General features: G+C 36.3%; 3 protein-coding genes across 3 annotated transcripts in view; 2 read left to right on the top strand and 1 right to left on the bottom strand.

The window, feature by feature from the left end:
• LOC127710864 (perlucin-like protein) overlaps positions 1-27,289 on the bottom strand; it is a 378,664-nt gene that overhangs the window by 137,117 nt on the left and 214,258 nt on the right. The window lies entirely within an intron of this gene.
• Positions 1-27,289, top strand: part of LOC127710863 (lithostathine-1-alpha-like) — a 174,174-nt gene that overhangs the window by 69,960 nt on the left and 76,925 nt on the right. The window lies entirely within an intron of this gene.
• On the top strand, positions 2,755-9,041 carry LOC127710854 (uncharacterized). Its single transcript, XM_052216808.1, has 2 exons — positions 2,755-3,470; positions 4,575-9,041. Exons 1-2 carry the CDS (start codon positions 3,389-3,391, stop codon positions 7,988-7,990), a joined length of 3,498 nt encoding a protein of 1,165 aa, XP_052072768.1. The 5' UTR covers positions 2,755-3,388; the 3' UTR covers positions 7,991-9,041.

Genomic DNA, 27,289 nt, shown 5'->3' with positions numbered 1-27,289 from the left:
GTGCCGTGTTGACTTGGACTGATTAGTGTAATGTTTTAATAACCGTTCACATGGTGCCGTGTTGACTTGGACTGATTAGTGTAATGTTTTAATAACCGTTCCAATGGTGCCAATCATGATCATTGTTGACTTGGACTGATTAGTGTAATGTTTTAATAACCGTTCCAATGGTGCCGTGTTGACTTGAACTGATTAGTGTAATGTTTTAATAACCGTTCACATGGTGCCGTGTTGACTTGGACTGATTAGTGTGTAATGTTTTAATAACCGTTCCAATGGTGCCAATCATGATCATTGTTGACTTGGACTGATTAGTGTAATGTTTTAATAACCGTTCCAATGGTGCCGTGTTGACTTGGACTGATTAGTGTAATGTTTTAATAACCGTTCCAATGGTGCCAATCATGATCATTGTTGACTTGGACTGATTAGTGTAATGTTTTAATAACCGTTCCAATGGTGCCGTGTTGACTTGGACTGATTAGTGTAATGTTTTAATAACCGTTCACATGGTGCCGTGTTGACTTGGACTGATTAGTGTAATGTTTTAATAACCGTTCCAATGGTGCCAATCATGATCATTGTTGACTTGGACTGATTAGTGTAATGTTTTAATAACCGTTCCAATGGTGCCGTGTTGACTTGAACTGATTAGTGTAATGTTTTAATAACCGTTCACATGGTGCCGTGTTGACTTGGACTGATTAGTGTGTAATGTTTTAATAACCGTTCCAATGGTGCCAATCATGATCATTGTTGACTTGGACTGATTAGTGTAATGTTTTAATAACCGTTCCAATGGTGCCGTGTTGACTTGGACTGATTAGTGTAATGTTTTAATAACCGTTCACATGGTGCCGTGTTGACTTGGACTGATTAGTGTAATGTTTTAATAACCGTTCCAATGGTGCCAATCATGATCATTGTTGACTTGGACTGATTCGTGTAATGTTTTAATAACCGTTCCAATGGTGCCGTGTTGACTTGGACTGATTAGTGTAATGTTTTAATAACCGTTCACATGGTGCCGTGTTGACTTTGACTGATTAGTGTAATGTTTTAATAACCGTTCCAATGGTGCCAATCATGATCATTGTTGACTTCGACTGATTAGTGTAATGTTTTAATAACCGTTCCAATGGTGCCGTGTTGACTTGGACTGATTAGTGTAATGTTTTAATAACCGTTCACATGGTGCCGTGTTGACTTGGACTGATTAGTGTAATGTTTTAATAACCGTTCACATGGTGCCGTGTTGACTTGGACTGATTAGTGTAATGTTTTTAATAACCGTTCACATGGTGCCGTGTTGACTTGGACTGATTAGTTTAATGTTTTAATAACCGTTCCAATGGTGCCAATCATGATCATTGTTGACTTGGACTGATTAGTGTAATGTTTTAATAACCGTTCCAATGGTGCCGTGTTGACTTGGACTGATTAGTGTAATGTTTTAATAACCGTTCACATGGTGCCGTGTTGACTTGGACTGATTAGTGTAATGTTTTAATAACCGTTCCAATGGTGCCAATCATGATCATTGTTGACTTGGACTGATTAGTGTAATGTTTTAATAACCGTTCCCATGGTGCCAAGAATGGTCATTGCTGACTTTGATGGGTGTATTTGTTTTAGTAACCGTACCCATGGTGCCAACCATGATCATTGTTGACTTAGACTAATTAGTGTAATGTTTTAATAATCGTTCCCATTGTGATAACCATGATCATTGTTGACTGCGCCTGATTAGTGTAATGTTTTAATAACCGTTCACATGGTGCCAATCATGGTCATTGTTGACTTGGACTGATTACTGTAATGTTTTAATAATCATTCCCATGGTTCTAACCTTGATCATTGTTGACTTCGGCTGATAAGTGTAATGTTTTAATAACCGTTCCCATGGTGCCAACCATGGTCATTGCTGACTTTAATGGGTGTAATGATTTAATAATTGTTCCCATGGTGCCAACATGGTCATTGTTGACTTAGACTGATTAGTGTAATGTTTTAATAATAGTTCCCATGGTTCTAACCTTGATCATTGTTGACTTCGGCTGATAAGTGTAATGTTTTAATAACCGTTCCCATGGTGCCAACCATGGTCATTGCTGACTTTAATGGGTGTAATGATTTAATAATTGTTCCCATGGTGCCAACATGGTCATTGTTGACTTAGACTGATTAGTGTAATGTTTTAATAATAGTTCCCATGGTGCCAACCTTGATCATTGTTGATTTGGACTGATAAGTGTAATGTTTTTAATAACTGTTCCCATGGTGCCGTGTTGACTTGGACTGATAAGTGTAATATTTTAATAACCGTTCCCATGGTGACAACCATGATCATTGTTGACTTGGACTGATTACTGTAATGTTTTAATAATTATTCCCATGGTTCTAACCTTGATCATTGTTGACTTCGACTGATAAGTGTAATGTTTTAATAACCGTTCCCATGGTGCCAACCATGGTCATTGCTGACTTTAATGGGTGTAATGATTTAATAATTGTTCCCATGGTGCCAACCATGGTCATTGTTGACTTGGACTGATTACTGTAATGTTTTAATAATCGTTGCCATGGTGCCAACCTTGATCATTGTTGACTTCGACTGATTAGTGTAATGTTTTAATAACCGTTCCCATGGTGCCAACCATGGTCATTGCTGACTTTCATGGGTGTAATGTTTTAATAATCGTTCCCATGGTGCCAACCTTGATCATTGTTGACTTTGACTGATTAGTGTAATGTTAGGTATGACACATGACGCCATTTTGTCATCGTACATTGGTGGTCATGAAATAAAATCGAATTTTCAAATTTCCCTGCAGAAAAGGTTGTATTGAAAAAGAAATTGAAAATAACATTTTGTAAACAACTGTAACCCACTGATTAGTTCTGCCAAATTTCGTTGCAAAAGAAGTTTTTTACGTATTTTCCTGTTTATCTGAAAAGGTCCGATCAGCGAGTATTGAATTTCTTCCCGACGTCACGTTCAAAAAATTGCGTTTGTTGATTAAAAGGGTGAATTTCATGGCTTCGCCGGTAAATGAGCCAGTCGCCATTTGCATATAATCTATGGTCCATTTAAAAGCGGCAGTTTCGTATTTTGAGATGATATATTTTTCTTTAAAGAAAATTTATTTTTTACGGTAAAAAAATATATTTAAAGTCTTAGTTTGAGTTTTACAAATGGTTCCCAATTAGTTTAATATTTGAAAAATATATCATTAGAAAGCTGAGAATTTTTTCTTCAAAATACAGTTGAAAGTTCGAAACTAACGAAACTGGCTCTTTTGCCGGTCATGACCTTTGTACTCTTCCGTTACTAACGACGCCACAAAAGTAAACGTTACGTCAAACGTCAAAAATTTACAGATAAAAAATGGAACGTCAACAATTAATGGACTTGAGTGACTGGAATGAGGAATTTTTACATGATTTGATCAACAAAAAGATAAAAGCAGGTAAGATTATATATTTTTATGTAAGAAATGATAATAAATATTGAAAAAGAGAGAATTGGATGGTCTCATGTCTGATAAATGAGACCTGCCCCCCATTCTTTCTCCTGTATTTTTTTTTTTTTTTTTGCAAACATATTCCTCACTTCTGGCCTGGGTGAAATAGGGTGGGGGTGAAACTAAAATTGTCTATTGTAGGAGAAGTGCTGCTCAAATTTTTCCCAGGTCTGGACTTAGTTTTTTCCCCAGGTTTATTTTGGGGGGAGGAGGAAAGAGCGATAAAACTTCTGAGACAAACAGTTTATTTTTCTGTCGTCATTCATAGCCTTATTTATTTTTTTCTCTCTGTAGAGAGACAATTTTGGGGAGTTAATGTGCAGATATTATTAATATCTTAATACATTATTGAATGGAAGAAAAAACCCTGTTTATAAATTCTGAATATATAAATCTTAGAAGTCATTTGGATCTTATTTAATAGATGGGTCTAACATTGTACTAATAAAACAATGCAATACAGGTAACTGCTGTTTTGTTTTAGCATTTTCTGATGATTTAGTTAATACTAAAAAAAGAAAAAGAAAGAGCGATAAAACTTCTGAGACAAACAGTTTATTTTAAAACCCTGTTTATAAATTCTGAATATATAAATCTTAGAAGTCATTTGGATCTTATTTAATAGATGGGTCTAACATTGTACTAATAAAACAATGCAATACAGGTAACTGCTGTTTTGTTTTAGCATTTTCTGATGATTTAGTTAATACTAAAAAAAGAAAAAGAAAGAGCGATAAAACTTCTGAGACAAACAGTTTATTTTTCTGTCGTCATTCATAGCCTTATTTATTTTTTTCTCTCTGTAGAGAGACAATTTTGGGGAGTTAATGTGCAGATATTATTAATATCTTAATACATTATTGAATGGAAGAAAAAACCCTGTTTATAAATTCTGAATATATAAATCTTAGAAGTCATTTGGATCTTATTTAATAGATGGGTCTAACATTGTACTAATAAAACAATGCAATACAGGTAACTGCTGTTTTGTTTTAGCATTTTCTGATGATTTAGTTAATACTTGTTATATAAATGTACTTTCTATTGTAGGAATACAGTCAATCACAAATGTACAATATGCCCTACTTTTCACGATGGTGCAGGAAATGGAGTGTCCTATATATGCAACCCTTGAAGATGTTTTACGTTATGCCATGCCTGCTGTTACGGTACCAAAAAAATGGGCCAATGTCACCAGAAGTGTAATGAACAATGTGAATAAAAACATGAATTTAAAGAATATTGTTTATCAGTTAACTCCTCAAGAAGAGCCTACAACTATTAATAATGAAAGTATTGGAAATGTATGTGATGCATTAGGTATACGCCGGTCAACTCTGCTCCATCCACCGGAAAATTTATCAAGTACTCTTTTAACTGTGAAAGCTTTCCATGAAATCTGTCTTTTCAAAAACCGGTATTCCTATACATGGTCAGATGTGGCTGAATGGACCAACAATATGTTGCCAGAAGGCATGCTTGTGAACAAACATAAAGTTCTATATTTATACAAGAAAATTAATGACAATTTTCAAAGTTACATGAAAAATAGACAAAATGAAGATCTTGACACTTTTAAATCATCCAAATTCTTTAAGTTTCTTAATAGTACTTTACAACCAAAATTACAAACAGATATGCAGAAAAATGATAGATCATTAAAAAGGCAGTGTTTAAAACTTGTAGCAAATCAGAGAGAAGTTTTGACTGAAAATCAAGAGTTGTGTTTTGAAAATGAAGTGCTAAAGGAACAAATTGTTGAACAAAAGAAAAACATCAGGAATAAGGAATCTGAATCAGTGAAAAGAAACCAGGAACTTAGAAAACTAAGGTTGACAAAGGAGGCAAATGTAAACTTAAAAGAAGAAAATAAATCTTTAAAAGAAAATTTGACTTCTTTGAAAAAGGAAAATTTTTGTAAGAGATTAAGGCGAAAACAGAAAAAGCTTGAAAAGAAAGAAAGAAAAACAATAGAGAAGAATAAAGCTTTAAACAGAGAAAACAGTGGTCTAAATGCAAGAATAAGAGCTATTGAATCAGATTTTGCCAAAAAAAAGAAAGAAAAAAAAATAAAAATTCACAGATTGTCAAACCGATTATCTCATGCAAAGAAATTTAATATCAAACTCAAACAGAAATTACACAGCCAAAATGTTGATTTAGAAAATAAAAAAATTGAAACATTAAATCTAAAGAGAGAGTTAAGTGTTGTAAATGATCAGTTAGATATAATTGAGGCAGAAAATCAAAATAAAAAAGTATCTACAAAGGAAGGTTTCAGATACACCGATAGCATGCGAACATGCATTATGGATCTCCATGGCAGTGATATTTCTGCAAACAAAATTTCTAATGTTATAAATATTGTAAGCAACAACTTGTTTGACTCTGTACCATCAGATTTGCCATGTAGATCGACAATTTCAAATATATGTGATGAAGGACATGTTTTAGCTAAACATCATGTGAGTGAAACATTGGCTAACTGTCAGCAATTTGACATTTTCTCAGATGGCACCGGTCGTGAAGGAAAAAAAATAATAGATTTAGGAGTACATACAAAAACCGGTACATTATCATTAGGATATAAATCAGTGGCAAGGGAGGATTCAGATACTGTTGCTCAAACAATTAAAGACTCTTTAAATGAGTTTGCTGATCTTCAAAGCATATCTATTAATAAATTATTGTTGCAACTTACAGCTATGATGAGTGATCGTTCAAGCGTGATGAAAAAAACAAATGAAATTATTGATGAATGGAGAAAATTAAAATTAACAGAAGATTTAAATGAGAACGACATATCAAAACTTAATTTCTTTTATTGCAGTGCACATGTACTTTTAGGCTTCCACAATGAAATAACAAAATCACTTAAAGAATTAGCAAAAAAAACTCTACCTATTGGAAGAGATTCATTGCCAAAATTTGCTCGTTTCAAACACAATTCTGAGCCATCATCCATCAGATTAATTCGTATGGCTTCAGAAGTTTTAGGTCCAAGGGGTGACGAGAAGAACGGTGCAAGACAGGAGTGGCTTGCTTATTTAGCTCTAAAACAAAAATCTTCCATGATTATAAATTACAGGGGGAATAGGTTCAACAATTTGTTTACAGGTGCTGTTTCTATTTTGAACCATTCTGAAGACATAATTGACTTTATTTCGAACTATAGAGAAAATCCAAATGATAAATTGCAATCTGTTCTTGCTGACATTAAATGTCCTGATGTTCTCTCCCATGTTTCCGCCATTGCCATAGCATCTATGATTTTAGCTGAACCATTCTGGAATGTAATTAACAGTGATGAACATTACTTAGATCTTTACAAATTTATTATACCTTTACGTGATAGATTGGTTGATTGGAGCTCAAATGATTTCAATATTTTTGATTTTAATTATGACGAAATTCCTAGTTTGTATGAACAATATCCACATGACATAATTCAACAGGTATTCAACAAGGCAAAGATACATCCTAAAACTAATGACATTCTTAAAATTATATGTTCATCCATGTTGACAATTGTAAAAAGACAACTTAATGACCACCTTGAAAATGGAGTATATGGATCGCTCCCTGATCCAGATCTGAAATCAAGAACATCTCATAGCAAGTTAACAAATATACCCGCGGAAAATTTGTTTGGAGATCTAGACTTTTATTTCAAAAGAAAACCAAATGCAACTTTAAGACATCATTCTGCAATAAGTATGCTCAAACGAAATAAAACAATACAATGGCTAAAAACTAAAACTGAAAATTCCAGGAAAGTTTTACTTTTAAAAGCTAGAAAAAGTGCTAAATCTTTAAAGTCAAAAGAAATTGCATATGAAAAGAATGTTATGGAAGCTAGGAAAACACATTTACAGCAAATAAAGAAGAAAAAACAACAGCTTGAACAAAAGAAAAAGATGGAAATAAACAAAATTGAACTAAATGTGAGGCTAATGGGTGGTATAGTGCGATCTAGGAAGGATGTTGACTGTCTTTTACAATCGTCTAAAACAATCAGATTAAAGAAGGAAAAACTCAGAAATCAATTACTTTATTGTAAACATTTTATGAATTTAGATGTTGATAAAAAAGACATAATGTGGAAAAACACTGTTAACCAAATGAAAGATGTTTTAACACTAACTTTGAAAATTGACAAACAGAAAGTTTTAGAAAAAGGGATATGGGTTGCAGTATCCTACGAGGATAATTGGTATCCAGGGGAAATTATGGATATAATTGACAATGCATACATTGTAAAGTTTTTAAAACGAAAAAGTATGAGAGGAAATACTTTTATTTGGCCAAACAAAGACGATATAGATAGTATTAATGAAAAATTTATAATTTATTCTGATTTTGAAATAATGCCCTCTCCGGGGCTTAGACATTGGCTCATTCCTGACATGGATGAAATTGAATTATTGCATAAACAATTTGTGGAAAAATACTTTGAAAATTGTTAATTTGTTCTGAAAATGTTTATTTTCAATGTTACAACTTACATGTAACTGTTAATTGTTATTTTATCTTGTTACTTAAATTATTACATATTCCACTGTTTTATATCATTTTTGGCCAAACCAACCTTTTAAAGATTTACAGTACCATGACTGCAGACATATATTTGAAATAAACACATTTGGTTGTTTTTCCCTGAAAGGATACACCATATACATTTTAGAAATTACATGGTCTTCCTTTAAAACAACATTGAAACAAAACAGTAATTTTTAAAGTATCCAATATATTTTGTGGAAAGTTATAGTTAATTGTTGCCATGGTAATTGACTATTTAAGGATAACAAAACTATCATGTCCTGACCAGTAAATATATATTTAACATTGATAAAAGAAAAAGCATGCTTAAAAGTCTCAGAAAACAAATGTGTGCAAAGATAACTTGGAAATTGAATATTTAACGGGTTGTACGATGGTTGCTTCAAATTAGATCATTGAAAAAAATGGTTACCATGGTAACAAAACTCAATTTTCCACTTAAGATATTGCAATTTTGACAATGCCAAATGAAAGAGCATGCCAAATTACCCTGGTAGCCAAATTTTTAAGGAGGTAATGCAAATAGTAAAGGAATTACAGCCAATTCTAGAGAAAAAATGCTGGACTCTGTCGTTTCTGCAGTTCGGACACGTTTCCGAAGGTGCTTGAAGACCTATTTGTGGTGTTTATATTTTTGGAAACTTTGGGTTTATGTAACTAGTAAAGACCATACCAGTCTAATATATCCCTAATTAGAAGATTTAGAGATTATTTAGGTTTTGTTAACAACAAATGTGGAGATAAAAGCCTCTAAAATTAGAGATTTTATCATTTTTGTATCAAATATAGCAAAAATGGCAGAAAATATCGCTATTTTTTAAATTTGTTTTGGTCATAACTTTTGAACCGCTAAAGGTATCTTCATATTTTAAACACCATTTTCTTTGTTTTTATGAGCTCTGTAAGTTGAAAGCATTTATATTATGGAAGGGATGTGTTAAAAAAATCATGTGTCATACCTAGTAATGTTTTAATAACCGTTCACATGGTGCCGTGTTGACTTGGACTGATTAGTGTAATGTTTTAATAACCGTTCCAATGGTGCCAATCATGATCATTGTTGACTTGGACTGATTAGTGGAATGTTTTAATAACCGTTCCAATGGTGCCGTGTTGACTTGGACTGATTAGTGTAATGTTTTAATAACCGTTCCAATGGTGCCAATCATGATCATTGTTGACTTGGACTGATTAGTGGAATATTTTAATAACCGTTCCAATGGTGCCGTGTTGACTTGGACTGATTAGTGTAATGTTTTAATAACCGTTCACATGATGCCGTGTTGACTTGGACTGATTAGTGTAATGTTTTAATAACCGTTCACATGGTGCCGTGTTGACTTGGACTGATTAGTGTAATGTTTTAATAACCGTTCCAATGGTGCCAATCATGATCATTGTTGACTTGGACTGATTAGTGTAATGTTTTAATAACCGTTCACATGGTGCTGTGTTGACTTGGACTGATTAGTGTAATGTTTTAATAACCGTTCCAATGGTGCCGTGTTGACTTGGACTGATTAGTGTAATGTTTTAATAACCGTTCACATGGTGCTGTGTTGACTTGGACTGATTAGTGGAATGTTTTAATAACCGTTCCAATGGTGCCGTGTTGACTTGGACTGATTAGTGTAATGTTTTAATAACCGTTCACATGGTGCCGTGTTGACTTGGACTGATTAGTGTAATGTTTTAATAACCGTTCCAATGGTGCCGTGTTGACTTGGACTGATTAGTGTAATGTTTTAATAACCGTTCCAATGGTGCCAATCATGATCATTGTTGACTTGGACTGATTAGTGTAATGTTTTAATAACCGTTCCAATGGTGCCGTGTTGACTTGGACTGATTAGTGTAATGTTTTAATAACCGTTCACATGGTGCCGTGTTGACTTGGACTGATTAGTGTAATGTTTTAATAACCGTTCCAATGGTGCCAATCATGATCATTGTTGACTTGGACTGATTAGTGTAATGTTTTAATAACCGTTCCAATGGTGCCGTGTTGACTTGGACTGATTAGTGTAATGTTTTAATAACCGTTCACATGGTGCCGTGTTGACTTGGACTGATTAGTGTAATGTTTTAATAACCGTTCCAATGGTGCCAATCATGATCATTGTTGACTTGGACTGATTAGTGTAATGTTTTAATAACCGTTCCAATGGTGCCGTGTGGACTTGGACTGATTAGTGTAATGTTTTAATAACCGTTCACATGGTGCCGTGTTGACTTGGACTGATTAGTGTAATGTTTTAATAACCGTTCCAATGGTGCCAATCATGATCATTGTTGACTTGGACTGATTAGTGTAATGTTTTAATAACCGTTCCAATGGTGCCGTGTTGACTTGGACTAATTAGTGTAATGTTTTAATAACCGTTCACATGGTGCCGTGTTGACTTGGACTGATTAGTGTAATGTTTTAATAACCGTTCCAATGGTGCCAATCATGATCATTGTTGACTTGGACTGATTAGTGTAATGTTTTAATAACCGTTCCAATGGTGCCAACCATGGTCATTGTTGACTTTGATGGGTGTAATGTTTTAATAACCGTTCCCATGGGGCCAAGAATGGTCATTGCTGACTTTGATGGGTGTATTTGTTTTAGTAACCGTACCCATGGTGCCAACCATGATCATTGTTGACTTAGACTAATTAGTGTAATGTTTTAATAATCGTTCCCATTGTGATAACCATGATCATTGTTGACTGCGCCTGATTAGTGTAATGTTTTAATAACCGTTCACATGGTGCCAATCATGGTCATTGTTGACTTGGACTGATTACTGTAATGTTTTAATAATCATTCCCATGGTTCTAACCTTGATCATTGTTGACTTCGGCTGATAAGTGTAATGTTTTAATAACCGTTCCAATGGTGCCAACCATGGTCATTGCTGACTTTAATGGGTGTAATGATTTAATAATTGTTCCCATGGTGCCAACATGGTCATTGTTGACTTAGACTGATTAGTGTAATGTTTTAATAACCGTTCACATGGTGCCGTGTTGACTTGGACTGATTAGTGTAATGTTTTAATAACCGTTCACATGGTGCCGTGTTGACTTGGACTGATTAGTGTAATGTTTTAATAACCGTTCACATGGTGCCGTGTTGACTTGGACTGATTAGTGTAATGTTTTAATAACCGTTCCAATGGTGCCGTGTTGACTTGGACTGATTAGTGTAATGTTTTAATAACCGTTCACATGGTGCCGTGTTGACTTGGACTGATTAGTGTAATGTTTTAATAACCGTTCACTTGGTGCCGTGTTGACTTGGACTGATTAGTGTAATGTTTTAATAACCGTTCACATGGTGCCGTGTTGACTTGGACTGATTAGTGTAATGTTTTAATAACCGTTCACATGGTGCCGTGTTGACTTGGACTGATTAGTGTAATGTTTTAATAACCGTTCACTTGGTGCCGTGTTGACTTGGACTGATTAGTGTAATGTTTTAATAACCGTTCACATGGTGCCGTGTTGACTTGGACTGATTAGTGTAATGTTTTAATAACCGTTCCAATGGTGCCAATCATGATCATTGTTGACTTGGACTGATTAGTGTAATGTTTTAATAACCGTTCCAATGGTGCCGTGTTGACTTGGACTGATTAGTGTAATGTTTTAATAACCGTTCACATGGTGCCGTGTTGACTTGGACTGATTAGTGTAATGTTTTAATAACCGTTCCAATGGTGCCAATCATGATCATTGTTGACTTGGACTGATTAGTGTAATGTTTTAATAACCGTTCCAATGGTGCCGTGTTGACTTGAACTGATTAGTGTAATGTTTTAATAACCGTTCACATGGTGCCGTGTTGACTTGGACTGATTAGTGTGTAATGTTTTAATAACCGTTCCAATGGTGCCAATCATGATCATTGTTGACTTGGACTGATTAGTGTAATGTTTTAATAACCGTTCCAATGGTGCCGTGTTGACTTGGACTGATTAGTGTAATGTTTTAATAACCGTTCACATGGTGCCGTGTTGACTTGGACTGATTAGTGTAATGTTTTAATAACCGTTCCAATGGTGCCAATCATGATCATTGTTGACTTGGACTGATTCGTGTAATGTTTTAATAACCGTTCCAATGGTGCCGTGTTGACTTGGACTGATTAGTGTAATGTTTTAATAACCGTTCACATGGTGCCGTGTTGACTTTGACTGATTAGTGTAATGTTTTAATAACCGTTCCAATGGTGCCAATCATGATCATTGTTGACTTCGACTGATTAGTGTAATGTTTTAATAACCGTTCCAATGGTGCCGTGTTGACTTGGACTGATTAGTGTAATGTTTTAATAACCGTTCACATGGTGCCGTGTTGACTTGGACTGATTAGTGTAATGTTTTAATAACCGTTCACATGGTGCCGTGTTGACTTGGACTGATTAGTGTAATGTTTTTAATAACCGTTCACATGGTGCCGTGTTGACTTGGACTGATTAGTTTAATGTTTTAATAACCGTTCCAATGGTGCCAATCATGATCATTGTTGACTTGGACTGATTAGTGTAATGTTTTAATAACCGTTCCAATGGTGCCGTGTTGACTTGGACTGATTAGTGTAATGTTTTAATAACCGTTCACATGGTGCCGTGTTGACTTGGACTGATTAGTGTAATGTTTTAATAACCGTTCCAATGGTGCCAATCATGATCATTGTTGACTTGGACTGATTAGTGTAATGTTTTAATAACCGTTCCCATGGTGCCAAGAATGGTCATTGCTGACTTTGATGGGTGTATTTGTTTTAGTAACCGTACCCATGGTGCCAACCATGATCATTGTTGACTTAGACTAATTAGTGTAATGTTTTAATAATCGTTCCCATTGTGATAACCATGATCATTGTTGACTGCGCCTGATTAGTGTAATGTTTTAATAACCGTTCACATGGTGCCAATCATGGTCATTGTTGACTTGGACTGATTACTGTAATGTTTTAATAATCATTCCCATGGTTCTAACCTTGATCATTGTTGACTTCGGCTGATAAGTGTAATGTTTTAATAACCGTTCCCATGGTGCCAACCATGGTCATTGCTGACTTTAATGGGTGTAATGATTTAATAATTGTTCCCATGGTGCCAACATGGTCATTGTTGACTTAGACTGATTAGTGTAATGTTTTAATAATAGTTCCCATGGTTCTAACCTTGATCATTGTTGACTTCGGCTGATAAGTGTAATGTTTTAATAACCGTTCCCATGGTGCCAACCATGGTCATTGCTGACTTTAATGGGTGTAATGATTTAATAATTGTTCCCATGGTGCCAACATGGTCATTGTTGACTTAGACTGATTAGTGTAATGTTTTAATAATAGTTCCCATGGTGCCAACCTTGATCATTGTTGATTTGGACTGATAAGTGTAATGTTTTTAATAACTGTTCCCATGGTGCCGTGTTGACTTGGACTGATAAGTGTAATATTTTAATAACCGTTCCCATGGTGACAACCATGATCATTGTTGACTTGGACTGATTACTGTAATGTTTTAATAATTATTCCCATGGTTCTAACCTTGATCATTGTTGACTTCGACTGATAAGTGTAATGTTTTAATAACCGTTCCCATGGTGCCAACCATGGTCATTGCTGACTTTAATGGGTGTAATGATTTAATAATTGTTCCCATGGTGCCAACCATGGTCATTGTTGACTTCGACTGATTAGTGTAATGTTTTAATAACCGTTCCCATGGTGCCAACCATGGTCATTGCTGACTTTCATGGGTGTAATGTTTTAATAATCGTTCCCATGGTGCCAACCTTGATCATTGTTGACTTTGACTGATTAGTGTAATGTTTTAATAACCGTTCACATGGTGCCGTGTTGACTTGGACTGATTAGTGTAATGTTTTAATAACCGTTGCCATGGTGCCAACCTTGATCATTGTTGACTTCGACTGATTAGTGTAATGTTTTAATAACCGTTCCCATGGTGCCAACCATGGTCATTGCTGACTTTCATGGGTGTAATGTTTTAATAATCGTTCCCATGGTGCCAACCTTGATCATTGTTGACTTTGACTGATTAGTGTAATGTTTTAATAACCGTTCACATGGTGCCGTGTTGACTTGGACTGATTAGTGTAATGTTTTAATAACCGTTCCAATGGTGCCAATCATGATCATTGTTGACTTGGACTGATTAGTGGAATGTTTTAATAACCGTTCCAATGGTGCCGTGTTGACTTGGACTGATTAGTGTAATGTTTTATTAACCGTTCCAATGGTGCCAATCATGATCATTGTTGACTTGGACTGATTAGTGGAATATTTTAATAACCGTTCCAATGGTGCCGTGTTGACTTGGACTGATTAGTGTAATGTTTTAATAACCGTTCACATGATGCCGTGTTGACTTGGACTGATTAGTGTAATGTTTTAATAACCGTTCACATGGTGCCGTGTTGACTTGGACTGATTAGTGTAATGTTTTAATAACCGTTCCAATGGTGCCAATCATGATCATTGTTGACTTGGACTGATTAGTGTAATGTTTTAATAACCGTTCACATGGTGCTGTGTTGACTTGGACTGATTAGTGTAATGTTTTAATAACCGTTCCAATGGTGCCGTGTTGACTTGGACTGATTAGTGTAATGTTTTAATAACCGTTCACATGGTGCTGTGTTGACTTGGACTGATTAGTGGAATGTTTTTATAACCGTTCCAATGGTGCCGTGTTGACTTGGACTGATTAGTGTAATGTTTTAATAACCGTTCACATGGTGCCGTGTTGACTTGGACTGATTAGTGTAATGTTTTAATAACCGTTCCAATGGTGCCGTGTTGACTTGGACTGATTAGTGTAATGTTTTAATAACCGTTCCAATGGTGCCAATCATGATCATTGTTGACTTGGACTGATTAGTGTAATGTTTTAATAACCGTTCCAATGGTGCCGTGTTGACTTGGACTGATTAGTGTAATGTTTTAATAACCGTTCACATGGTGCCGTGTTGACTTGGACTGATTAGTGTAATGTTTTAATAACCGTTCCAATGGTGCCAATCATGATCATTGTTGACTTGGACTGATTAGTGTAATGTTTTAATAACCGTTCCAATGGTGCCGTGTTGACTTGGACTGATTAGTGTAATGTTTTAATAACCGTTCACATGGTGCCGTGTTGACTTGGACTGATTAGTGTAATGTTTTAATAACCGTTCCAATGGTGCCAATCATGATCATTGTTGACTTGGACTGATTAGTGTAATGTTTTAATAACCGTTCCAATGGTGCCGTGTGGACTTGGACTGATTAGTGTAATGTTTTAATAACCGTTCACATGGTGCCGTGTTGACTTGGACTGATTAGTGTAATGTTTTAATAACCGTTCCAATGGTGCCAATCATGATCATTGTTGACTTGGACTGATTAGTGTAATGTTTTAATAACCGTTCCAATGGTGCCGTGTTGACTTGGACTAATTAGTGTAATGTTTTAATAACCGTTCACATGGTGCCGTGTTGACTTGGACTGATTAGTGTAATGTTTTAATAACCGTTCCAATGGTGCCAATCATGATCATTGTTGACTTGGACTGATTAGTGTAATGTTTTAATAACCGTTCCAATGGTGCCAACCATGGTCATTGTTGACTTTGATGGGTGTAATGTTTTAATAACCGTTCCCATGGGGCCAAGAATGGTCATTGCTGACTTTGATGGGTGTATTTGTTTTAGTAACCGTACCCATGGTGCCAACCATGATCATTGTTGACTTAGACTAATTAGTGTAATGTTTTAATAATCGTTCCCATTGTGATAACCATGATCATTGTTGACTGCGCCTGATTAGTGTAATGTTTTAATAACCGTTCACATGGTGCCAATCATGGTCATTGTTGACTTGGACTGATTACTGTAATGTTTTAATAATCATTCCCATGGTTCTAACCTTGATCATTGTTGACTTCGGCTGATAAGTGTAATGTTTTAATAACCGTTCCAATGGTGCCAACCATGGTCATTGCTGACTTTAATGGGTGTAATGATTTAATAATTGTTCCCATGGTGCCAACATGGTCATTGTTGACTTAGACTGATTAGTGTAATGTTTTAATAACCGTTCACATGGTGCCGTGTTGACTTGGACTGATTAGTGTAATGTTTTAATAACCGTTCACATGGTGCCGTGTTGACTTGGACTGATTAGTGTAATGTTTTAATAACCGTTCACATGGTGCCGTGTTGACTTGGACTGATTAGTGTAATGTTTTAATAACCGTTCCAATGGTGCCGTGTTGACTTGGACTGATTAGTGTAATGTTTTAATAACCGTTCACATGGTGCCGTGTTGACTTGGACTGATTAGTGTAATGTTTTAATAACCGTTCACTTGGTGCCGTGTTGACTTGGACTGATTAGTGTAATGTTTTAATAACCGTTCACATGGTGCCGTGTTGACTTGGACTGATTAGTGTAATGTTTTAATAACCGTTCCAATGGTGCCAATCATGATCATTGTTGACTTGGACTGATTAGTGTAATGTTTTAATAACCGTTCCAATGGTGCCGTGTTGACTTGGACTGATTAGTGTAATGTTTTAATAACCGTTCACATGGTGCCGTGTTGACTTGGACTGATTAGTGTAATGTTTTAATAACCGTTCCCATGGTGCCAATCATGATCATTGTTGACTTGGACTGATTAGTGTAATGTTTTAATAACCGTTCCCATGGTGCCGTGTTGACTTGGACTGATTAGTGTAATGTTTTAATAACCGTTCCAATGGTGCCAATCATGATCATTGTTGACTTGGACTGATTAGTGTAATGTTTTAATAACCGTTCCAATGGTGCCGTGTTGACTTGAACTGATTAGTGTAATGTTTTAATAACCGTTCACATGGTGCCGTGTTGACTTGGACTGATTAGTGTAATGTTTTAATAACCGTTCCAATGGTGCCAATCATGATCATTGTTGACTTGGACTGATTAGTGTAATGTTTTAATAACCGTTCCAATGGTGCCGTGTTGACTTGGACTGATTAGTGTAATGTTTTAATAACCGTTCACATGGTGCCGTGTTGACTTGGACTGATTAGTGTAATGTTTTAATAACCGTTCCAATGGTGCCAATCATGATCATTGTTGACTTGGACTGATTAGTGTAATGTTTTAATAACCGTTCCAATGGTGCCGTGTTGACTTGAACTGATTAGTGTAATGTTTTAATAACCGTTCACATGGTGCCGTGTTGACTTGGACTGATTAGTGTGTAATGTTTTAATAACCGTTCCAATGGTGCCAATCATGATCATTGTTGACTTGGACTGATTAGTGTAATGTTTTAATAACCGTTCCAATGGTGCCGTGTTGACTTGGACTGATTAGTGTAATGTTTTAATAACCGTTCACATGGTGCCGTGTTGACTTGGACTGATTAGTGTAATGTTTTAATAACCGTTCCAATGGTGCCAATCATGATCATTGTTGACTTGGACTGATTCGTGTAATGTTTTAATAACCGTTCCAATGGTGCCGTGTTGACTTGGACTGATTAGTGTAATGTTTTAATAACCGTTCACATGGTGCCGTGTTGACTTTGACTGATTAGTGTAATGTTTTAATAACCGTTCCAATGGTGCCAATCATGATCATTGTTGACTTCGACTGATTAGTGTAATGTTTTAATAACCGTTCCAATGGTGCCGTGTTGACTTGGACTGATTAGTGTAATGTTTTAATAACCGTTCACATGGTGCCGTGTTGACTTTGACTGATTAGTGTAATGTTTTAATAACCGTTCCAATGGTGCCAATCATGATCATTGTTGACTTCGACTGATTAGTGTAATGTTTTAATAACCGTTCCAATGGTGCCGTGTTGACTTGGACTGATTAGTGTAATGTTTTAATAACCGTTCACATGGTGCCGTGTTGACTTGGACTGATTAGTTTAATGTTTTAATAACCGTTCCAATGGTGCCAATCATGATCATTGTTGACTTGGACTGATTAGTGTAATGTTTTAATAACCGTTCCAATGGTGCCGTGTTGACTTGGACTGATTAGTGTAATGTTTTAATAACCGTTCACATGGTGCCGTGTTGACTTGGACTGATTAGTGTAATGTTTTAATAACCGTTCCAATGGTGCCAATCATGATCATTGTTGACTTGGACTGATTAGTGTAATGTTTTAATAACCGTTCCCATGGTGCCAAGAATGGTCATTGCTGACTTTGATGGGTGTATTTGTTTTAGTAACCGTACCCATGGTGCCAACCATGATCATTGTTGACTTAGACTAATTAGTGTAATGTTTTAATAATCGTTCCCATTGTGATAACCATGATCATTGTTGACTGCGCCTGATTAGTGTAATGTTTTAATAACCGTTCACATGGTGCCAATCATGGTCATTGTTGACTTGGACTGATTACTGTAATGTTTTAATAATCATTCCCATGGTTCTAACCTTGATCATTGTTGACTTCGGCTGATAAGTGTAATGTTTTAATAACCGTTCCCATGGTGCCAACCATGGTCATTGCTGACTTTAATGGGTGTAATGATTTAATAATTGTTCCCATGGTGCCAACATGGTCATTGTTGACTTAGACTGATTAGTGTAATGTTTTAATAATAGTTCCCATGGTTCTAACCTTGATCATTGTTGACTTCGGCTGATAAGTGTAATGTTTTAATAACCGTTCCCATGGTGCCAACCATGGTCATTGCTGACTTTAATGGGTGTAATGATTTAATAATTGTTCCCATGGTGCCAACATGGTCATTGTTGACTTAGACTGATTAGTGTAATGTTTTAATAATAGTTCCCATGGTGCCAACCTTGTACATTGTTGATTTGGACTGATAAGTGTAATGTTTTTAATAACTGTTCCCATGGTGCCGTGTTGACTTGGACTGATAAGTGTAATATTTTAATAACCGTTCCCATGGTGACAACCATGATCATTGTTGACTTGGACTGATTACTGTAATGTTTTAATAATTATTCCCATGGTTCTAACCTTGATCATTGTTGACTTCGACTGATAAGTGTAATGTTTTAATAACCGTTCCCATGGTGCCAACCATGGTCATTGCTGACTTTAATGGGTGTAATGATTTAATAATTGTTCCCATGGTGCCAACCATGGTCATTGTTGACTTGGACTGATTACTGTAATGTTTTAATAATCGTTGCCATGGTGCCAACCTTGATCATTGTTGACTTCGACTGATTAGTGTAATGTTTTAATAACCGTTCCCATGGTGCCAACCATGGTCATTGCTGACTTTCATGGGTGTAATGTTTTAATAATCGTTCCCATGGTGCCAACCTTGATCATTGTTGACTTTGACTGATTAGTGTAATGTTTTAATAACCGTTCACATGGTGCCGTGTTGACTTGGACTGATTAGTGTAATGTTTTAATAACCGTTCCAATGGTGCCAATCATGATCATTGTTGACTTGGACTGATTAGTGGAATGTTTTAATAACCGTTCCAATGGTGCCGTGTTGACTTGGACTGATTAGTGTAATGTTTTAATAACCGTTCCAATGGTGCCAATCATGATCATTGTTGACTTGGACTGATTAGTGGAATATTTTAATAACCGTTCCAATGGTGCCGTGTTGACTTGGACTGATTAGTGTAATGTTTTAATAACCGTTCACATGATGCCGTGTTGACTTGGACTGATTAGTGTAATGTTTTAATAACCGTTCACATGGTGCCGTGTTGACTTGGACTGATTAGTGTAATGTTTTAATAACCGTTCCAATGGTGCCAATCATGATCATTGTTGACTTGGACTGATTAGTGTAATGTTTTAATAACCGTTCACATGGTGCTGTGTTGACTTGGACTGATTAGTGTAATGTTTTAATAACCGTTCCAATGGTGCCGTGTTGACTTGGACTGATTAGTGTAATGTTTTAATAACCATTCACATGGTGCTGTGTTGACTTGGACTGATTAGTGGAATGTTTTAATAACCGTTCCAATGGTGCCGTGTTGACTTGGACTGATTAGTGTAATGTTTTAATAACCGTTCACATGGTGCCGTGTTGACTTGGACTGATTAGTGTAATGTTTTAATAACCGTTCCAATGGTGCCAATCATGATCATTGTTGACTTGGACTGTTTAGTGTAATGTTTTAATAACCGTTCCAATGGTGCCGTGTTGACTTGGACTGATTAGTGTAATGTTTTAATAACCGTTCACATGGTGCCGTGTTGACTTGGACTGATTAGTGTAATGTTTTAATAACCGTTCACATGGTGCCGTGTTGACTTGGACTGATTAGTGTAATGTTTTAATAACCGTTCCAATGGTGCCAATCATGATCATTGTTGACTTGGACTGATTAGTGTAATGTTTTAATAACCGTTCCAATGGTGCCGTGTTGACTTGGACTGATAAGTGTAATGTTTTAATAACCGTTCACATGGTGCCGTGTTGACTTGGACTGATTAGTGTAATGTTTTAATAACCGTTCCAATGGTGCCAATCATGATCATTGTTGACTTGGACTGATTAGTGTAATGTTTTAATAACCGTTCCAATGGTGCCGTGTTGACTTGGACTGATTAGTGTAATGTTTTAATAACCGTTCCAATGGTGCCAATCATGATCATTGTTGACTTGGACTGATTAGTGTAATGTTTTAATAACCGTTCCAATGGTGCCGTGTTGACTTGGACTGATTAGTGTAATGTTTTAATAACCGTTCACATGGTGCCGTGTTGACTTGGACTGATTAGTGTAATGTTTTAATAACCGTTCCAATGGTGCCAATCATGATCATTGTTGACTTGGACTGATTAGTGTAATGTTTTAATAACCGTTCCAATGGTGCCGTGTTGACTTGGACTGATTAGTGTAATGTTTTAATAACCGTTCACATGGTGCCGTGTTGACTTGGACTGATTAGTGTAATGTTTTAATAACCGTTCACATGGTGCCGTGTTGACTTGGACTGATTAGTGTAATGTTTTAATAACCGTTCACATGGTGCCGTGTTGACTTGGACTGATTAGTGTAATGTTTTTAATAACCGTTCACATGGTGCCGTGTTGACTTGGACTGATTAGTTTAATGTTTTAATAACCGTTCCAATGGTGCCAATCATGATCATTGTTGACTTGGACTGATTAGTGTAATGTTTTAATAACCGTTCCAATGGTGCCGTGTTGACTTGGACTGATTAGTGTAATGTTTTAATAACCGTTCACATGGTGCCGTGTTGACTTGGACTGATTAGTGTAATGTTTTAATAACCGTTCCAATGGTGCCAATCATGATCATTGTTGACTTCGACTGATTAGTGTAATGTTTTAATAACCGTTCCCATGGTGCCAAGAATGGTCATTGCTGACTTTGATGGGTGTATTTGTTTTAGTAACCGTACCCATGGTGCCAACCATGATCATTGTTGACTTAGACTAATTAGTGTAATGTTTTAATAATCGTTCCCATTGTGATAACCATGATCATTGTTGACTGCGCCTGATTAGTGTAATGTTTTAATAACCGTTCACATGGTGCCAATCATGGTCATTGTTGACTTGGACTGATTACTGTAATGTTTTAATAATCATTCCCATGGTTCTAACCTTGATCATTGTTGACTTCGGCTGATAAGTGTAATGTTTTAATAACCGTTCCCATGGTGCCAACCATGGTCATTGCTGACTTTAATGGGTGTAATGATTTAATAATTGTTCCCATGGTGCCAACATGGTCATTGTTGACTTAGACTGATTAGTGTAATGTTTTAATAATAGTTCCCATGGTTCTAACCTTGATCATTGTTGACTTCGGCTGATAAGTGTAATGTTTTAATAACCGTTTCCATGGTGCCAACCATGGTCATTGCTGACTTTAATGGGTGTAATGATTTAATAATTGTTCCCATGGTGCCAACATGGTCATTGTTGACTTAGACTGATTAGTGTAATGTTTTAATAATAGTTCCCATGGTGCCAACCTTGATCATTGTTGATTTGGACTGATAAGTGTAATGTTTTTAATAACTGTTCCCATGGTGCCGTGTTGACTTGGACTGATAAGTGTAATATTTTAATAACCGTTCCCATGGTGACAACCATGATCATTGTTGACTTGGACTGATTACTGTAATGTTTTAATAATTATTCCCATGGTTCTAACCTTGATCATTGTTGACTTCGACTGATAAGTGTAATGTTTTAATAACCGTTCCCATGGTGCCAACCATGGTCATTGCTGACTTTAATGGGTGTAATGATTTAATAATTGTTCCCATGGTGCCAACCATGGTCATTGTTGACTTGGACTGATTACTGTAATGTTTTAATAACCGTTCCAATGGTGCCAATCATGATCATTGTTGACTTGGACTGATTAGTGTAATGTTTTAATAACCGTTCCAATGGTGCCGTGTTGACTTGGACTGATTAGTGTAATGTTTTAATAACCGTTCACATGGTGCCGTGTTGACTTGGACTGATTAGTGTAATGTTTTAATAACCGTTCCAATGGTGCCAATCATGATCATTGTTGACTTGGACTGATTAGTGTAATGTTTTAATAACCGTTCCCATGGTGCCAAGAATGGTCATTGCTGACTTTGATGGGTGTATTTGTTTTAGTAACCGTACCCATGGTGCCAACCATGATCATTGTTGACTTAGACTAATTAGTGTAATGTTTTAATAATCGTTCCCATTGTGATAACCATGATCATTGTTGACTGCGCCTGATTAGTGTAATGTTTTAATAACCGTTCACATGGTGCCAATCATGGTCATTGTTGACTTGGACTGATTACTGTAATGTTTTAATAATCATTCCCATGGTTCTAACCTTGATCATTGTTGACTTCGGCTGATAAGTGTAATGTTTTAATAACCGTTCCCATGGTGCCAACCATGGTCATTGCTGACTTTAATGGGTGTAATGATTTAATAATTGTTCCCATGGTGCCAACATGGTCATTGTTGACTTAGACTGATTAGTGTAATGTTTTAATAATAGTTCCCATGGTTCTAACCTTGATCATTGTTGACTTCGGCTGATAAGTGTAATGTTTTAATAACCGTTCCCATGGTGCCAACCATGGTCATTGCTGACTTTAATGGGTGTAATGATTTAATAATTGTTCCCATGGTGCCAACATGGTCATTGTTGACTTAGACTGATTAGTGTAATGTTTAAATAATAGTTCCCATGGTGCCAACCTTGATCATTGTTGATTTGGACTGATAAGTGTAATGTTTTTAATAACTGTTCCCATGGTGCCGTGTTGACTTGGACTGATAAGTGTAATATTTTAATAACCGTTCCCATGGTGACAACCATGATCATTGTTGACTTGGACTGATTACTGTAATGTTTTAATAATTATTCCCATGGTTCTAACCTTGATCATTGTTGACTTCGACTGATAAGTGTAATGTTTTAATAACCGTTCCCATGGTGCCAACCATGGTCATTGCTGACTTTAATGGGTGTAATGATTTAATAATTGTTCCCATGGTGCCAACCATGGTCATTGTTGACTTGGACTGATTACTGTAATGTTTTAATAATCGTTGCCATGGTGCCAACCTTGATCATTGTTGACTTCGACTGATTAGTGTAATGTTTTAATAACCGTTCCCATGGTGCCAACCATGGTCATTGCTGACTTTCATGGGTGTAATGTTTTAATAATCGTTCCCATGGTGCCAACCTTGATCATTGTTGACTTTGACTGATTAGTGTAATGTTTTAATAACCGTTCACATGGTGCCGTGTTGACTTGGACTGATTAGTGTAATGTTTTAATAACCGTTCCAATGGTGCCAATCATGATCATTGTTGACTTGGACTGATTAGTGGAATGTTTTAATAACCGTTCCAATGGTGCCGTGTTGACTTGGACTGATTAGTGTAATGTTTTAATAACCGTTCCAATGGTGCCAATCATGATCATTGTTGACTTGGACTGATTAGTGGAATATTTTAATAACCGTTCCAATGGTGCCGTGTTGACTTGGACTGATTAGTGTAATGTTTTAATAACCGTTCACATGATGCCGTGTTGACTTGGACTGATTAGTGTAATGTTTTAATAACCGTTCACATGGTGCCGTGTTGACTTGGACTGATTAGTGTAATGTTTTAATAACCGTTCCAATGGTGCCAATCATGATCATTGTTGACTTGGACTGATTAGTGTAATGTTTTAATAACCGTTCACATGGTGCTGTGTTGACTTGGACTGATTAGTGTAATGTTTTAATAACCGTTCCAATGGTGCCGTGTTGACTTGGACTGATTAGTGTAATGTTTTAATAACCGTTCACATGGTGCTGTGTTGACTTGGACTGATTAGTGTAATGTTTTAATAACCGTTCCAATGGTGCCGTGTTGACTTGGACTGATTAGTGTAATGTTTTAATAACCGTTCCAATGGTGCCAATCATGATCATTGTTGACTTGGACTGATTAGTGTAATGTTTTAATAACCGTTCCAATGGTGCCGTGTTGACTTGGACTGATTAGTGTAATGTTTTAATAACCGTTCACATGGTGCCGTGTTGACTTGGACTGATTAGTGTAATGTTTTAATAACCGTTCCAATGGTGCCAATCATGATCATTGTTGACTTGGACTGATTAGTGTAATGTTTTAATAACCGTTCCAATGGTGCCGTGTGGACTTGGACTGATTAGTGTAATGTTTTAATAACCGTTCACATGGTGCCGTGTTGACTTGGACTGATTAGTGTAATGTTTTAATAACCGTTCCAATGGTGCCAATCATGATCATTGTTGACTTGGACTGATTAGTGTAATGTTTTAATAACCGTTCCAATGGTGCCGTGTGGACTTGGACTGATTAGTGTAATGTTTTAATAACCGTTCACATGGTGCCGTGTTGACTTGGACTGATTAGTGTAATGTTTTAATAACCGTTCCAATGGTGCCAATCATGATCATTGTTGACTTGGACTGATTAGTGTAATGTTTTAATAACCGTTCCAATGGTGCCAACCATGGTCATTGTTGACTTTGATGGGTGTAATGTTTTAATAACCGTTCCCATGGGGCCAAGAATGGTCATTGCTGACTTTGATGGGTGTATTTGTTTTAGTAACCGTACCCATGGTGCCAACCATGATCATTGTTGACTTAGACTAATTAGTGTAATGTTTTAATAATCGTTCCCATTGTGATAACCATGATCATTGTTGACTGCGCCTGATTAGTGTAATGTTTTAATAACCGTTCACATGGTGCCAATCATGGTCATTGTTGACTTGGACTGATTACTGTAATGTTTTAATAATCATTCCCATGGTTCTAACCTTGATCATTGTTGACTTCGGCTGATAAGTGTAATGTTTTAATAACCGTTCCAATGGTGCCAACCATGGTCATTGCTGACTTTAATGGGTGTAATGATTTAATAATTGTTCCCATGGTGCCAACATGGTCATTGTTGACTTAGACTGATTAGTGTAATGTTTTAATAACCGTTCACATGGTGCCGTGTTGACTTGGACTGATTAGTGTAATGTTTTAATAACCGTTCACATGGTGCCGTGTTGACTTGGACTGATTAGTGTAATGTTTTAATAACCGTTCCAATGGTGCCGTGTTGACTTGGACTGATTAGTGTAATGTTTTAATAACCGTTCACATGGTGCCGTGTTGACTTGGACTGATTAGTGTAATGTTTTAATAACCGTTCCCATGGTGCCAATCATGATCATTGTTGACTTGGACTGATTAGTGTAATGTTTTAATAACCGTTCCCATGGTGCCGTGTTGACTTGGACTGATTAGTGTAATGTTTTAATAACCGTTCCAATGGTGCCAATCATGATCATTGTTGACTTGGACTGATTAGTGTAATGTTTTAATAACCGTTCCAATGGTGCCGTGTTGACTTGAACTGATTAGTGTAATGTTTTAATAACCGTTCACATGGTGCCGTGTTGACTTGGACTGATTAGTGTAATGTTTTAATAACCGTTCACATGGTGCCGTGTTGACTTGGACTGATTAGTGTAATGTTTTAATAACCGTTCCAATGGTGCCAATCATGATCATTGTTGACTTGGACTGATTAGTGTAATGTTTTAATAACCGTTCCAATGGTGCCGTGTTGACTTGGACTGATAAGTGTAATGTTTTAATAACCGTTCACATGGTGCCGTGTTGACTTGGACTGATTAGTGTAATGTTTTAATAACCGTTCCAATGGTGCCAATCATGATCATTGTTGACTTGGACTGATTAGTGTAATGTTTTAATAACCGTTCCAATGGTGCCGTGTTGACTTGGACTGATTAGTGTAATGTTTTAATAACCGTTCCAATGGTGCCAATCATGATCATTGTTGACTTGGACTGATTAGTGTAATGTTTTAATAACCGTTCCAATGGTGCCGTGTTGACTTGGACTGATTAGTGTAATGTTTTAATAACCGTTCACATGGTGCCGTGTTGACTTGGACTGATTAGTGTAATGTTTTAATAACCGTTCCAATGGTGCCAATCATGATCATTGTTGACTTGGACTGATTAGTGTAATGTTTTAATAACCGTTCCAATGGTGCCGTGTTGACTTGGACTGATTAGTGTAATGTTTTAATAACCGTTCACATGGTGCCGTGTTGACTTGGACTGATTAGTGTAATGTTTTAATAACCGTTCCAATGGTGCCAATCATGATCATTGTTGACTTGGACTGATTAGTGTAATGTTTTAATAACCGTTCCAATGGTGCCGTGTTGACTTGGACTAATTAGTGTAATGTTTTAATAACCGTTCACATGGTGCCGTGTTGACTTGGACTGATTAGTGTAATGTTTTAATAACCGTTCCAATGGTGCCAATCATGATCATTGTTGACTTGGACTGATTAGTGTAATGTTTTAATAACCGTTCCAATGGTGCCAACCATGGTCATTGTTGACTTTGATGGGTGTAATGTTTTAATAACCGTTCCCATGGGGCCAAGAATGGTCATTGCTGACTTTGATGGGTGTATTTGTTTTAGTAACCGTACCCATGGTGCCAACCATGATCATTGTTGACTTAGACTAATTAGTGTAATGTTTTAATAATCGTTCCCATTGTGATAACCATGATCATTGTTGACTGCGCCTGATTAGTGTAATGTTTTAATAACCGTTCACATGGTGCCAATCATGGTCATTGTTGACTTGGACTGATTACT

Source organism: Mytilus californianus, unplaced genomic scaffold (genome assembly GCF_021869535.1).
Source record: "Mytilus californianus isolate M0D057914Y unplaced genomic scaffold, xbMytCali1.0.p SCAF_8, whole genome shotgun sequence".
NCBI classification, from domain to species: Eukaryota; Metazoa; Mollusca; class Bivalvia; order Mytilida; family Mytilidae; genus Mytilus; species Mytilus californianus.
The sequence above is the reverse complement of the archived record's forward strand: the minus strand, read 5'-3'. Positions and strand labels throughout refer to the sequence as shown.